Below are 14849 nucleotides of genomic sequence, written 5' to 3'. Positions count from 1 at the left end.
TTGTTTAGAAGGCTAAATTGCTAGTATTTGACAACTACATGCTGGAAAGCTTGTATCAAAACATAGTGAACTACAACATGTGATTCTTCAAAATATTGCACCAATGAGCTAGTTTAAGTTCATTCACATTAATGTATTACTGAAACTTTTTCCAATTTGTTCCTTGTACTAAAAGATATCAAAGTATAGTTTGTGTTTGATCTGTTGCATATTCCAATAATACTATTCATTGAACTTCTAGCATGTTTGTTGATCTCTTTTCTCAACAGTATGCCCTGATCAATTCTACGGAGATGGTTGTAGCCAAAAATGTCACTGCATAAATGGTGGAGTTTGTGATCCTATACATGGTACTTGCACCTGTTCATCTGGTTATCATGGAGACTTCTGTGAACAAGGTGATTTTATAGAATTGCAAATAAAATTCTATGCAACTACAGGAATCCTGATATCAATTTAGAAATGCGTTCCTTACAATTAAAACTCTAGTAATCAACACCTTAACCACGTGGTTATTCACTGGACAAATCTGATGGGCAAGGCTAACGTGAAAAGTGAATTTGTAGAGTGCATCAGAGATTGTTCCATAGCGCACTGCTGTACAACCTATTTGTGAACAGGCTATTTTAGATCTGTTAGCATATAATGAGATGCCATTAGTAAAAGATCTCTGAATTGAGGATTGTCTAGGAATTAGTGATCTCAACATGGTAGAATTTCAGTTTGATGGAGAGCAACTTTGATCTCAAAATTTCTGTTTGCAATAATTGTTTAAGACATAGCTTGCAATTTTAATAATTTCTGTTCTAGTTAAAATTAACACAATTTACAAATGAAGTACAAGAAATATGAATTGAAGTAGACAAATTTGAAAGAGTCATGAGCTTTAAGTATATACTCAGTTTGGATTGGAATTTGAGATGTTGGTTAACTGTGAAAGTAAATGGCTTAGATAAGAAATTTGTACAGTTATATAATTTGCTGCCAGTGGATATTTAATTTTAAAATACACTAATAGGGGAGGCGATAGTGTAGTAGTAATATCACAAATAATTCGGATCGCCATGCTAATGCTCTTGGTCAAGATTCATATCCCACCATGGCAGATGTTGAAATTTGAATTGGTAAAACTCTGATATTAAAAGCTAGCCTAACAGTGACCATGTAATCATTGTTATTTGTAATAAAACCCAATTGGTTCATTCATATTCTTGAGGACAGGAAATCTGTGATCCTTATGTGGTGTGGCCTACATGCAACTCCAGACCCAGAGCAATGTGGTTGGCTCTTAACTGCCCTCTGAAATGAGACTTGCAAATCACTGTCTTTCAAGGGCAATTGAGGATGGGCAATAACTGTTAGCCCAGCTGACAGTGCCCACATCACACAAACACAAAAAAAAAAATTGAACCCTGCTCTTTTCTACTGGACCATCGAACAATGTGTCGTATAGAGCTGTCTTTGTATGCCAAATGCCATTTGACTTTAGGAAATACTCATCATCCCTACTTGTGAATGATGACCTGTTGTCTCTGACCAATGCTTCCGGGAGACAGTGTATTGCAAAAGATGCTTCTAGCTCTTCTATCATCATCCCTGTGTTCGATGAATGAACTCTTTGTCCAGCCACTTTGAGTGGGTGTCCACAATGACTAAGAATGTTGAGCCCATGGAAGGGCTGGCATAGTCGATGTGTGACTGAGTCCAGGGTTTGCCTGGCCATTCCCACGAATATGGGGGAGCTGCTGACAGTAATTTTGTTCTTGAAGGCACTCTGGCACTGACCCACCAACGCGGCTATGTCTGCATCCAATCCTGGCCACCAGAAATAACTTCTCGCCAACATCTTCGTTTTGGATACCCCTGGATAACCCTGGTGGAGTTCAGCCTGTATCTGGCAGCGGCGACCTTTGCTTCGCTATTGCTCCCCACAATAAAATGCTGTGCTGTATGTTGGTCTGGTCTCAACGGGTCCAGAAAGGATTCAGTTCCCATTGTGATGGCCCTTTTATTTCCTCCATCACAACCAGCTGCTTTAGTTTTGCCAGGACATCCACAGTCTGATATTATCAGCAGTGACTGGAAGGATGTCAAGAAAGGTTAAAACCAGAACTGACTCTTCCACTGGCAGCACCACCAGTGCTGTATCTGTCAGCGGGAGGCAGCTCAAGGTATCCACATTTGCTACTTAGCCTCCCATATGGTATTCAAACTTGTAATTGTACTCGTCCACCGCGGAATTCGACCTGAAGCTATCTGTGGCACGGCATCATAGAATTCCTGTAGTGTGGAAACAGGCCATTTGGCCCAACAAGTCCACACCAACTCTCTGTGGAGTATCCCACCCAGACTCCCCACCCCCCACCACTCCCAAACTTATCCCTGTAACCCTGTATTACCCGTGGCTAATCCACTTAACCTACACTTCCCTGGACACAATGGGCAATTTAGCGTGGCCACTCCACCTAACCTGCACATCTTTGCACTATGGAAGGAAACCAGAGCACCCGGAGGGACCCCACACAGCTACGGGGAGAATGTGCAAATTCCACACAGACAGTTGCCTAAGGCTGGAATTGAACCCGGGCCCCTGGCATTAAGAGGCAACAGTGCATTCCCACAGGCATCTTCCACTTGAGTAGCCCCTAGCAGGCGTTTGTGGTCTGTTACCTTTACTAACATAAATTCTTAAAAGTAATGGTGGAACTTTCTCATGCCAAAGATGACCACCAAGCCTCCTTCCTCTGTCTCAGCATATTTGAACTCTGCATCAGCCAGGGTCCGGGAAGCATGCACTATTGGACATTCCTCTCCGCTGGGCCAATGTGAGCCAACACTACCCTGATACGGTATGGGAAGACATTGCATGTCAGCATCGGATCTTGCTTGGGATCATAGTGTACCAACACCTTAGGCAATGAAAGCTGCTTCTTCAGTTCCCATTTCCAAGGGTGACCATTTTTCAATAGCAGATGTAAGGGTGCCAGGATGGAGACCAGGTTACATATGAACTTTCCACAATAATTCACCAATCCAAGGCAAGATCTAAGCTCCGGTATGGACATGGGAACCTTTGATCGCCCTCACTTTACCTTCCAATGGGTGTAACCTGATCTTGTCGACTCTGTAGCCCAAGTAGATCACTTGGAGTACTTGGAACACACATTTTTCCCTTTTAAGGCATATGCCTGCCTAGCAGAAATGTCTAAGGACTATGTCCAAGTTCTGTAGGTGCTCTTTATTGGTCTTCCCTGTTATTAGTATGTCATCCAGATAAATGATGACCTCGGATAGACCTTGTAAAATGTTCTCCATCGTCTGCTGAAAAATGGCACAAGCTGTTAATATCCCAATTAGCAGTCTTGTATATTGGTACATATCCTTATGGGTATTAATTGTAGCATACCTCTGGGAATCCTCATCTAACCGCAATTGCAGGTACGCATAGCTCATGTCCAGCTTTGTGACTGACCACGCACGTACACTCCTGTACCCCCACCCCCACCCACAACTACAATGGCTTCTGGCTCATTTCCTGACGAAAATGTTAACCATTTGGCTGGGGTTTTGTTGTGGGCTGTCTTAACGGCCGTCTGTTCAGGATATGTCCTGAATGAGGCCATGCCATTATCCCCAAGGTGTCCCCTAAGCTCAGTCAGCCTGGCAAAGGTATTTATTTCCATTGGCGTACCCTGTCACTCAAATCCTCCGCTTGCCACATTTTCTAATGACAAAGTCAGTTGGAGTGACTGAAGTCCAGTTGGACTTCAGCTAGTAGGTTCTTTTGCATGGTTACTTCATTTAATCCTGCATACCAAACTGCCTCTTAGCATCTAATTAAGGGTTAAACTCACATGCCACCGCCAGTCGTCTTAACCTCGTCAAAAATCCCAACACTGATTCCCCTGGTTTTTGAACTGCCAAGTAAAACCGATAGCGTCTCAGAATCAGGAGGCTTGGGGTCGTGATATTCCTGAACTATATCTGTCAACTCTTGAAAGATTTTAGCATGTGGTGCCTCAGGAAACATTAGGTTCCTAATAACCAAAAAAAGCTGCAGGCCCACAAGCTGTCAGGAGAATTACCTTGACTCTGTCTTTTACCCCTTGGTCCAGGAACTCCCCACCTGTGTTCAGGACACCACCCATGCTCTCCACTTCCAAGACTTCCAGTACCCTGGCCCCCAGCACCTCACATTCACATGGACATCCAATCTCCATACACTTGTATCCCCCACGTGGATGGCCTGAAAGCCCTCTGCTTCTTCCTCTCCCACAGGCCCAACCAGACCCCCTCCACCTACACCCTCATCCACTTAACAGAACTTGTGCTTACCCTGAACAACTTTTCCTTTTCACTCCTCCCATCCCCTACAAACTATAGGGGTGGCTATGGGCACCCATATGGGTCCGAACTATGCCTGCCTCTTCACAGGACACGTGGAACAGTCCCTTTTTCGCTGTTGCACCGGCACCATCCCTCACCTCTTCCTCCGCTACGTTGATGACTGTATTGCTGCTGCCTCATGCTCCCATGGGGAACTTGAACAGTTTATCAACTTTATTAACATCTTACGCCCCAATCTCAAATTCACCTGGACCATCTGCGATACCTCCCTCCCCTTCCTGGACCTCTCCATTTCCATCTCTGGTAACCACCTCGAAATTTGACGTCTATTTCAAACCCACTGACTCCCATGTCTACTTGGCCGACATCACCTCTCGCCCAACTTCCAGCATACTCCCAATTCCTCCGCCTCCGCCACATCTGCTCCCAAGATGGAGCGTTCCACCCCCAGACATCCCAGATGTCCTCCTATTTTAAGGACCGCAACTTCTCCCCCCGCCTCCGGTGGTCAAAAATGCCCTCAACCACATCTCTTGCATTTCCTGCACCTCTGCCCTCAAACACCCTCCCCCCTGCCTCTACAAAACTAAAGACAGTGTCCCCCTGGTCCTCACATACCGCCCCACCAACCTCCGCATCTAGCATATCATCCTCCGCCACCGACAATCTGACCCCACAACCAAAGAGATATTTCCCTCCCCACCCCTATCTCCCTTTCGTAGGGACCACTCACCCTGTGAGTCCCTCATCGGCTCCGCGCCCCCACTAAACCCATCACACCCGGCACCTTTCCCTGCAACTGCAGGAAGTGCTACACCTGCCCCTCCACCTTCATCCCAAGGCCCAAAGCAAACTTTCCATGTCCAACAGGGGTTCACCTGTACATCCTCCAACCTGGTCTACTGTATCCATTGCTCCCGATGTGGTCACCTCTACATCAGTGAGACCAAGCGCAGACTTGGGAACCGTTTCGTGGAGCATCTGCACTCTATACGCGATAACCAACAACACTTTCCGGTAGCTAACCATTTTAACTCCCCCTCCCACTCCGTTGATGACATGTGCATCCATGTGCCACAATGATTGCCACAAGCAAACTGAATGAGCAACACCTCATATTCCGCCTCTGGAGCCTACAGCCCAATGGCCTGAACATAGATTTCACCAGTTTTAAAATCTCCCCATTCTCCATCGCGCCACACCCACCCCCCCCCCCCCCACCCCCGGCCTTATCCCACGTGCAAACTTCCCTCTCATCCCCACCTCCTTGACCTGACACAACCTGTCCATCATCTTCCTCGCCTGTCCGCCCCACCCTTTCCACTGACCAATCCCTACTATACCCCCCCCAACCTGCATCCACCTATCACCATCCCACCTCCCCTCCTCTCTCTCTTTATTTCCCAGCTCCCTTCCCCCACCCCAGTTCTGAAGTGTCAGCTTTCCTACTCTGATGCAGCCTGACCTGCTGTGTTAGTTCTGACTGCAGCATCTGCAGTTCTTGCTATCTCCAGGAGAATTACTCTTTGCTTTTCATCTGCCCCAATGACATTTGCCTAGAAAAAGACGCGTTCTTTCACCGTACTGGGCCCACTTTTCAAAGGCAGGATTGAACAAGTCAAACTTCCCAAATAACAGCGTGATGCCGGAAGCGTTTACCCCAAAACATAGATGACTATTGCGAGTGAGTTTCATTAGGAGCGTAGTTTGTTCTCTCGTTGTCGCTGAAATAGCTCCACAGAGGCCGGTATCCCATCACCCAGTCATCCTTTATTTACATGTGCATAGTACTTGACACTGGTCCAGCTTCCTCGGAGACAGCTCTGAGTGAACAGAACCTCTGACACTCCTGTTTCTATCTGTCATCCAGGACTCCCTGATTGGACCAGGTTAACAACCTCAATCAGGGAACTCATGTTCTGAAGTTCACCTGACTTGTTACAGTCATTAAAGATATCATGCCATCAGATTCAATTTCTCCCTCTCAAATTGCAGATTGAATTCTGTCACATTATGCTCACTGTCCTGGGGATTCCTTCACCTGAACTCCGTATAAAATCTGCTTTATTACACATCACCTAATTCCGAATTGTTGGTTCCCTACTGGGCTCTACAACAAGCTGCTCCAAAGGAACATCCAGCAGACTTTCCACCATTTCCTTTTCTTGGGATCTGCTAGCATCCTGATTTTTCTCTCCACCACCCACTCCCGCCCCATCACCCCTTCCCTGTGTCCACCTGCATATTGAAGTCCCCTATGATTATTGTAATAGTGCCTTTCTTAGATGCCCTTTCTATCTCCTGATTTATGTTCTTCCCCACACCCTGACTACTGCTAGTAGGCCTGTACATAACTTTCATCATGGTCTTTATTTCTTTATAGTTCCCAACTCTACCCACGCAGATTCTGTGCCTTCTGACCCTATATCGTTTCTTGCTATTGATTTTTATTTTCATTTCTTACTAACAAGGCAACCCAGCCCAATCAGTCCATTTGCCTGTCCTTTTGATAGAATGCGTATCCTTCGATGTTTAGTTCACGGCCCTGATGCCCACAACATCATACCTGCCAATTTCAGTCTGTGCTACCAGCTCTATTAACTTGTTTCTTTTGCTGTGTATATTTAAGTACTATGCCCTCAGTCCTGTATTGACCGCATGTCCCCATTGTCTCATTGTTATCCCTTATCTGCTGTTCCTGCAGTTAGATTCCTGAGCCTTTTCATACTCTGATCTATTACTTGTTCTGGAACTTTAATAATATGATCGGTCTGCAACCACTTTCCCCCCTGGGTCTCAAGGCTCAGCGGTAGTGATGCTACCACTGTGCCATAAGGGCCTCTTATTCTGAATGCTTTGTGCATTTAGATACAAATCTTTAAATACAAAGTATTTACAAAATTATTTACAAAATTTGTTCTGTTATCAGCAGTACAGTAATTTGTTGCATCCTCTTTTTCATTTCACTGACATTGTTGAGGATAAGTTTTAATTACTGATGCAGGAAAAAATGAAGTGTCTTTATGTGCAAATATATTGACGTTATTCTAAATTTTATTTCATTCTCAACAGTGTGTCCCATGGGGTGGTATGGAGTGAGGTGTCAACAAGCATGTCATTGTCCAAAGATTTGCTCCTGCCATCCAGTGACTGGAAGTTGTAACATTACACAGGACTCCAAGTTTAATAACACCTTACATAGAGGTATTATTACTATTTTCTTCACAACATCCGAGGTTCTGTCAAAGCATTTGTGTTTCCATTTCTGATTCTGTCAAGACGGGGCTATCAGCACTAGGATAGCTGTCTCTGAATTTATTCCTTCCTCAGCACTAGGCCAAAGTTCATCAAAATGTTTACCCCCTCAAGCCTGGTGCTCGTTAGTTCTTCCGGGTTCTCTCCTGTCCACCTTCATAGCTTCAAGAACATCTTTTTCATTATCTATTCAGTATTATATATCCAGATATGAATTTAATTTGAATACCCAAGTACCGTGGTAGTATTTGAACATGTTTCCAGATCATTGGGCTTCAGGATCACTCATTAAGTAGTATAACCACTAAGCTACCTTAGCCTCTCCAAGTCCTTTTATTTAACTCATTCATGGAAAGTAGGCATCACTGGCTTGGCCAGAATTTATTGCCCAGATCTGAGGTACAAAGTAGAAAAATAAACAAAGTTAAAAGTTAAATATTACAGTCCCTGTTAGTATAAAGTAGAAAAATAAAGAATAAATAGGAAAGATTTAGAGGGATAGGGGCCAGACACAGGCAAGTGGGACTAGTTTAGTTTGGGAAACTCAGCCAACATGATGGGTCTGTTTCTGTACCTTATGACTCTGACTATTATTATTTTAAAGGTATTATACAAATACATATTGAGAGATCCAGAAAGCTGAGGTGGAGTTATAGTATGTATCACCTTAGGTTTAATTGGACAGTAGATCAGACTTGAAAGGCTGTGGTTTCTTTTGTCCTGTATGCCAATTCATTGCTCATAAGATCTTGACGTGTAGACATGAGCTGTTGCTCTTACCCACAGTGTTTCAAAATTTCCCATTTACAGTGAGGCACTATGGATCTTCTGACAACGTGCAAGGTTTTTTTTTTGAAAACACTTCAAATAGTTTGGACAAAAAAGCAAGCTTTTGTTTTTGAGAAGTTGAGAGTAGAATTCTATCATTAGCATGTTTTAAATGCTGCTGTTCACTTTGTAAAACAATGCACATTGCAGATACTCTAACCCCAAAACTTGCTTTAGTTAATCAAATCCATGTGACCTCCATCTTAATGGCCATTGACAGGCAGTTCCTTGATTAAAACTTTAAAGTATAAATTTTCTGTTTAAAATGAAAGGATGAAGATCATAAAATAGAGGCGAGCAACTTCTTGAAGTGCACTGTTGAAGCATGGAGACACAAAACCTAGCAAACTATTACTACATTTGTTGAAGTGCAGAATTTTTGAATGTTTACAAAATTTGTCAAAAATTTCAAAGCATTAAATGGTTGAGAAACTGCTGTTTTAACTGAATTGTCAGCAGCAGGATATTCTCTGGAGTGACTTTTACTTTCCATTCTGAATGTTAACAAATAAGCTACAGTACAGTTGCTGTTCTTACTGTATGCTTTTGTTTTTTGAAAAATTTGTAATTATAAAGAATGGTTATTTATAACTACGACATCACTATGTGAACTTTTAATATTCAGTGCTAAGGTTTGGTCAAGCCTTTTGTTTAAAAAAGTGTTAATCATCGCAGGGTGAAGGGGCTCAGTATCTGTTGATGGGCAGATTATCTGCTGATTAAATTAGCTGACACTGCCTGCGGAGAATAAACATTTGTATAAAGGCGCTGGTTAACTGTTGAAGTAAAATTAAGGAAAGGGCTTATGCTTTTCACAATAATTGAACCACTGTGTATATTTATTCTCAATTTTAAAATGACACAGTTAACCCTTGAGTTTTTGTAATATTTAAGTTTCATAATACTTGTACACGAACAACAATGACAGATATTTGGGGTTGAGCATAGAACCTTCTCTGCCAGCTTCCCAACTTTTAATGCAATGCAAAACTCAAGTAATATAATGCCACCATTGAGAAAATGTATACATATGTTTTGACAAATTTACTTAGTTTCCATTATAAATCTGTGCACAAGAATTACTAGTAGAACATGTTGACACTAGAGCAAACTGACAATTGGAACAAATTTTGGAAACGATCTGTAGATGTAAATGCTTTAGAAGACAAACATTACTGATTGATTAATTGTAATATATTACAATGTTATACTTTTTCATAAGTTGATTTTGTTAATAATTTGGAGTCTTTAAATATCAGTTTAAATCTAGACCGTGTTCTGAAAGCAAAATGTATTGTTTGTTCTACAGTGCATCAGTGCCTCGTATCACAGTTGTCTGAAATGTGGAAGAACCAGCATGAAGAGGATGAACACTTAGTTCAAGAGTTTGTATATTTTTGTCTTGTGTAACTCATAATATGCAGATTTGAATTGAAATTCATCTGTAGCAATAACAAATGTATGATTGAAATGCATCTCCCATTTGAGCAAGCTGATTACCTTTTCATTTTTGTTCTAAATTCCATGTCATTTTCAAATTGGCGAAAGAATACGTTCCAGGAATAGGATCTGATCTTCCTGAAAATACACCGATAAAAGTGGTTCATTTAGTGTATATTATATCATTGTAATTGGGCTGGTGTTTTTGTACATTTAGCCAACCACATTTTTTGATCCAAGTCTGATCACCATGTTTAAATCTCCAAACTGCTCAGAAATATCTACTATGATCTACATTCCCTCTAACTATAGAGCCACCTTCACTTACCTAAGCCTTGAGCATGTCAGTCTTTCTCTAGCAAAATCAATGCACTAGCTAACTGGATTAACTTAAATGCTATAGGAAAAGTTTGCATCTCAATGAGCCAGGACCAGAAGGGGTAAATTTGCCACTGAGATTAGTATGATAGATCTGACAGTAAAGTTAAAAGCAAAATAGTGCAGATGCTGGAAATCTGAAATTAAAACTATTATGTCTATTAGTTACAAACTTAGATCATCAGTCACTGCTATAAGCAAGATTCTTCAGTATTATTTTGGGCTAATTTTGTGTAAATGGATAAAATTATGTCCAGCCTGAAAAGGACACATCTGAAGTGAGCCCATTGTTCTTGGAGCCATTCTGCTAAACACCTCCTGTCTCCACTCTTGTACATAAATGGAACGAATTTGGAATTGAATTGTCATGACCTGCTTCTATACCATTAAAAGATGGAGCATGGAGTCCTCCTCCATTAAACTGGTTTGTTAGTTCATTTTGATGACTGATGACAAAATTGTGCTAACAGAAAAGTGAGTAACTTTGCAGATTGGTGTAAGCTACTGATCTTGGCTCATCTATCTTTTGTGATAAGCTGCATCATATCTTCGTTGTTCAGTAATCCTTGGATTGTTCCAGGAAGCTTCAAATACCATTTCAACAATGCTCTAATTTTTTCCTTTTAGCCTAATGAGTTTGCTTCCCTTTGCAGTTAGCAGAACAGATTTTGCTTACTAGATGAGTGGCTAGTTATCTCTCACATTCTTTTGTTTAGGATATTATCTTCAAATGCAGAGAAATTGTTGCTCAAATCTCATGTCAACCTCAATATCAGTGGTACAAATCTAGCCCAAGGCTTTAAGTTAACAAAATCTCCCTTTTTCATTTGAGTGCTTTCATCTAATCTCAATACAGAAACCTTTAGTCGCTGATGTTAGCAACTATATTTTTCATGAGGACTGCCAAGAGCTTTCCTTTTAATGACTGAAGTTGCCATTGAGTGATCTGAATGTGAGACTGTTTTAGACCTTTTAAAAGGTTTATTTACCTTTGTGGTTTAAAACTAAGTGCGTTGTTTTTAAGAATTCTTTCAAACAGCCGAAAGTCATCTATGTGAAAATAAGTAGCATAGGCACTATTACTTGTTGCAGATTAGTGTTGATTGATTTGTATTGTATTTGAGAAATTATACCAACTGCATGGTGTGATGGAAAAATTAAAAATGATCTCTCTCTGTTTTGATAGGAAAACTTGGATGATCATACTGATCAGCCTTCTCATCCTTTTAATCCTGAGCATAGCAGGAAATCTTTTTCAATATTGTCAAAAAAATGTTTGTTCTGGATTCCGCAGTGACTACTCCTATCAACGATTGAATGCATCTAATGGACAATTAACTTTTATGGACTTCCCTGAAATTATCCCATTGAAACAGGCTAATTCATCAATTGAAGAAGACAAAAACTCAGAAACTATGAATTTTTAACAACTTTATTGCTGCCTTGTTTTAATTCTAACAAAGCAGCTGAATTTGTTTTGAATGAGGAGAACCTAGATGAGTTTCCTGTGAACTGTTTCTACGGCTAGTTGTCACCTAGACATCATCCTCAGGAATTGCAACACTGTGAAAGAAATTTACTATTGCATGTGAGAAATTAACTTGAAATAACATCAAAACACACCAGAATTCAAATTTCCAATCGTAAAATCTGAAGATACATTTTCTGCAATATGGTTTCCTTTCATATGTTTTATTTTGTACCCTAATTTTTGTTTTGCGTGACCACTGCAAACACACAAACTAGATTTATATTCCATAAACTTTAAAGATTTGATTCAAGTTTTCAAAATAATAAGGTGAATTGTTCAGATTCATTGGCAGAAACTAGTTCTGCTGATTGAGACATCTCCAACAGGGAGAGCATAGCCTAAAATTTAGAACTAGACCGTTCATATCATAGAATCCCTGCAGTACAGAAACAGGCCATTCAGCCCAACAAGTCCACAATGCCCCTCTGAAGAGCATCCCACCCAGACCCATTCCCCTACCCCTGTATTTCCCATGTCTAACCTAAACATCCTTGGACACTATGGCCAATCCACCTACCCTGGACATCTTTGGACTGACTGAGGAAAACAGAGCACCCGGAGGAAACCCATGTAGACATGGGGACAATGTCCAGACTCCACACAGTCACTTGAGGGTGGAATTGAACCTGAGTCCCCAGCACTGAGGCTGAGCCACTGGGCTGCTCCTGGCTTGCAGGTGAAATTAGGAAACATTTCCACATGCCATGATCGAGGTTTGGAATTCTTGCCTACAAGTGACAATTGATATAAGGTCAGTTGTTAATTTTAAGTCTGAATTGATTTTTGTTAAGAAAAGGATACAGGGAAATTGTGGATACATGGAGTTAGGTTGCAGATCAGTCTTTGATTTCACTGGAACAGGTTAAAAGACATTAACTGACTTACTCCTCTTCAGGTGTTCTTAATAAATCGTGGGTATTTAGAAATTAATGAGGTGCTTTACCTGCTCGATCAGTACTGTACTTTTGACATGGGGATCAGAATTAAATGTATGGTTTGGTTACTGCTCATGCATCTCAGCTGATTCCTAATGCAATTTGCCAAACTGGTGGTTTAGATAAATTCTACATCAACAGTTCTTCATCTCAAAAAACAGCTAAATTCCCACATTGGTGTATTTACTGTATATTTATTGCAGACATTTAAGTATAAACTCTTATTTTTTTTCTGTACTGCCAAGCAGCTATGTATTCTTCTTTTGAAAACCTGTTCTTGAATCGCACTGACAAATGGTGTCTTGACTTTTTCCAGCGGTTTGAAGCGCCTTAAAACTGATCAATTGGTGTCAATTTAAGAACTCTGTCAGAATATCACTGACTGGAGTAAACAAGATGCAAGGCTCTTGCTTTGCCCCCAGATGTTTACACTGTTCTTTGCAATTCACAAGTCCTTTGCACTTAATATCCTTGGCCGATGTAATAGTACAATAAAATCAATATCTATGATTGTATAACCTTTTCTTGCATTCAGCTTTGAAAAAGTTTTATCTGCCGATGTGCATTCTACATTATGCAGCATTCTCAGCAGAGATAATATCTGGTTCTCAAGATTCCATCGGTTCTGCTCTGCAAATGATCATAATGGAGTAAATGCAAACTAACTAAGGTGACTGTGTTTGTCATTTTGCAAAGAATCACCTCATCAATTCTTTGGATCATGACTGCATGAGATTAACAGTTATACACACAATCATGGACACCACTTCAAATCCTATCATTTTGTGGCTAATGGAAGATTGAGAATGCCAAATACTTAAACTGCCATTTAAATCTTTCTCCAGATACCAATGAAGCTTGTCTTAACTTTTGCCTTAATTGAGATTAAGGTGAAATCATGGAGCCATTTTCGCTGATGAATCAGTTTTGGGGAGTAGAATCTACCGACGCTGTACAAAACTTTTGCTGTAATCAGGTAGAGAGGGAGCATAGATTTGAAAAGTCAAATTAACAATGTATTGGTTGAAAAGATGTTGCCCTTGTATCAGATTATGGTAGACAAAATTCTCCTCATGTCAATTTCATAATGCACTTTAGTATTGTTCTTAGTGGGATTTATCAGGTTATTGGTTTTATTTTTAAAATGTTTAGATTTTCATCTCAGACTGGAATGTAATTTTTTCAAATGTTAATAAATAATTCTTGCTTTAAATTCTAGCTTTCTTTTCATAGAGCCTGTTGAGAAGTTTACATCCTTCGTGCAATCTAATCACAGTGAATTTATCTTGGAAAGTGGTGGTCTACTTTGGAATGAATGGCATAAATTCCCTATCCTCCTTTCATAAAATCCATGACTCCAGCCAATTTGTTTACCTATCCACTTGCTTTAGCTGAGCAATCATTGTACTTTCCTATACCTCTTAGCTGCTTGGGATTATTTTTATTCTTAAAGACACCCAAATACAATATTTGCTGAAATTGGGAGACCATGCCCATGATTACAACTTTTACGCTTCCGATGAACACCAACTCTCCACTGAAATTACAAGATCACAAACCTCCCAGTCGCGAACCATTTCAACTTCCCCTCCCACTCCTTGAACGACATGTCCTTCCTGGGCCTCCTGCAGTGCCACAATGATGCCACCCAAAGGTTGCAGGAACAGCAACTCCTATTTCGCTTGGGAACCCTGCAGCCCAATGGTATCAATGTGGACTTCACAAGCTTCAAAATCTCCCCTCCCCCTACCGCATGCCAAAACCAGCCCAGCTCGTACCCGCCTCCCTAATCTGTCCTCCCGCCTATCCATTCCTCCCACCTCAAGCCCCACCCCCATCTCCTACCTACTAGCCTCATCCCGCCTCCTTGACCTGTCCGTCTTCCCTGGACCGACCTATTCCCTCCCTAAATCCCCACCTACACTCACCTTTACTGGCTCCAACCTCGCCTCCTTGACCTGTCTGTCTCCTCTCCGTCAATCTTCTCCTTTATCCATCTTCTATCTGCCTCCCCCTCTCTCCCTATTTTTTTCAGAGCCCCCTTCACCTCCCCCATTTCTGAAGAAGGGTCTAGACCCAAAACATCAACTTTCCTGCTCCTCTGATGCTGCTTGGCCTACTGTGTTCATCCAGCT

General features: G+C 41.3%; 1 protein-coding gene across 2 annotated transcripts in view; it reads left to right on the top strand.

The window, feature by feature from the left end:
- The window catches only part of nagpa (N-acetylglucosamine-1-phosphodiester alpha-N-acetylglucosaminidase), a 61210-nt gene extending 47283 nt beyond the window's left edge, over positions 1-13927 (top strand). For both annotated transcript variants that reach the window (XM_020524296.2, XM_048596053.1), the window contains 4 exons: positions 270-398; positions 7420-7551; positions 9740-9815; positions 11435-13927. In XM_020524296.2, the coding sequence (XP_020379885.2) occupies positions 270-398; positions 7420-7551; positions 9740-9815; positions 11435-11675 (578 nt within the window). In that variant the 3' untranslated portion in view covers positions 11676-13927. The remainder of the gene's footprint in view (positions 1-269; positions 399-7419; positions 7552-9739; positions 9816-11434) is intronic.
- Positions 13928-14849: the final 922 nt, after the last annotated feature.

Source organism: Rhincodon typus, chromosome 4, assembly GCF_021869965.1.
Source record: "Rhincodon typus isolate 14 chromosome 4, sRhiTyp1.1, whole genome shotgun sequence".
Lineage (NCBI taxonomy): Eukaryota > Metazoa > Chordata > Chondrichthyes > Orectolobiformes > Rhincodontidae > Rhincodon > Rhincodon typus.
This window is presented reverse-complemented; position numbering and strand designations above follow the sequence as displayed.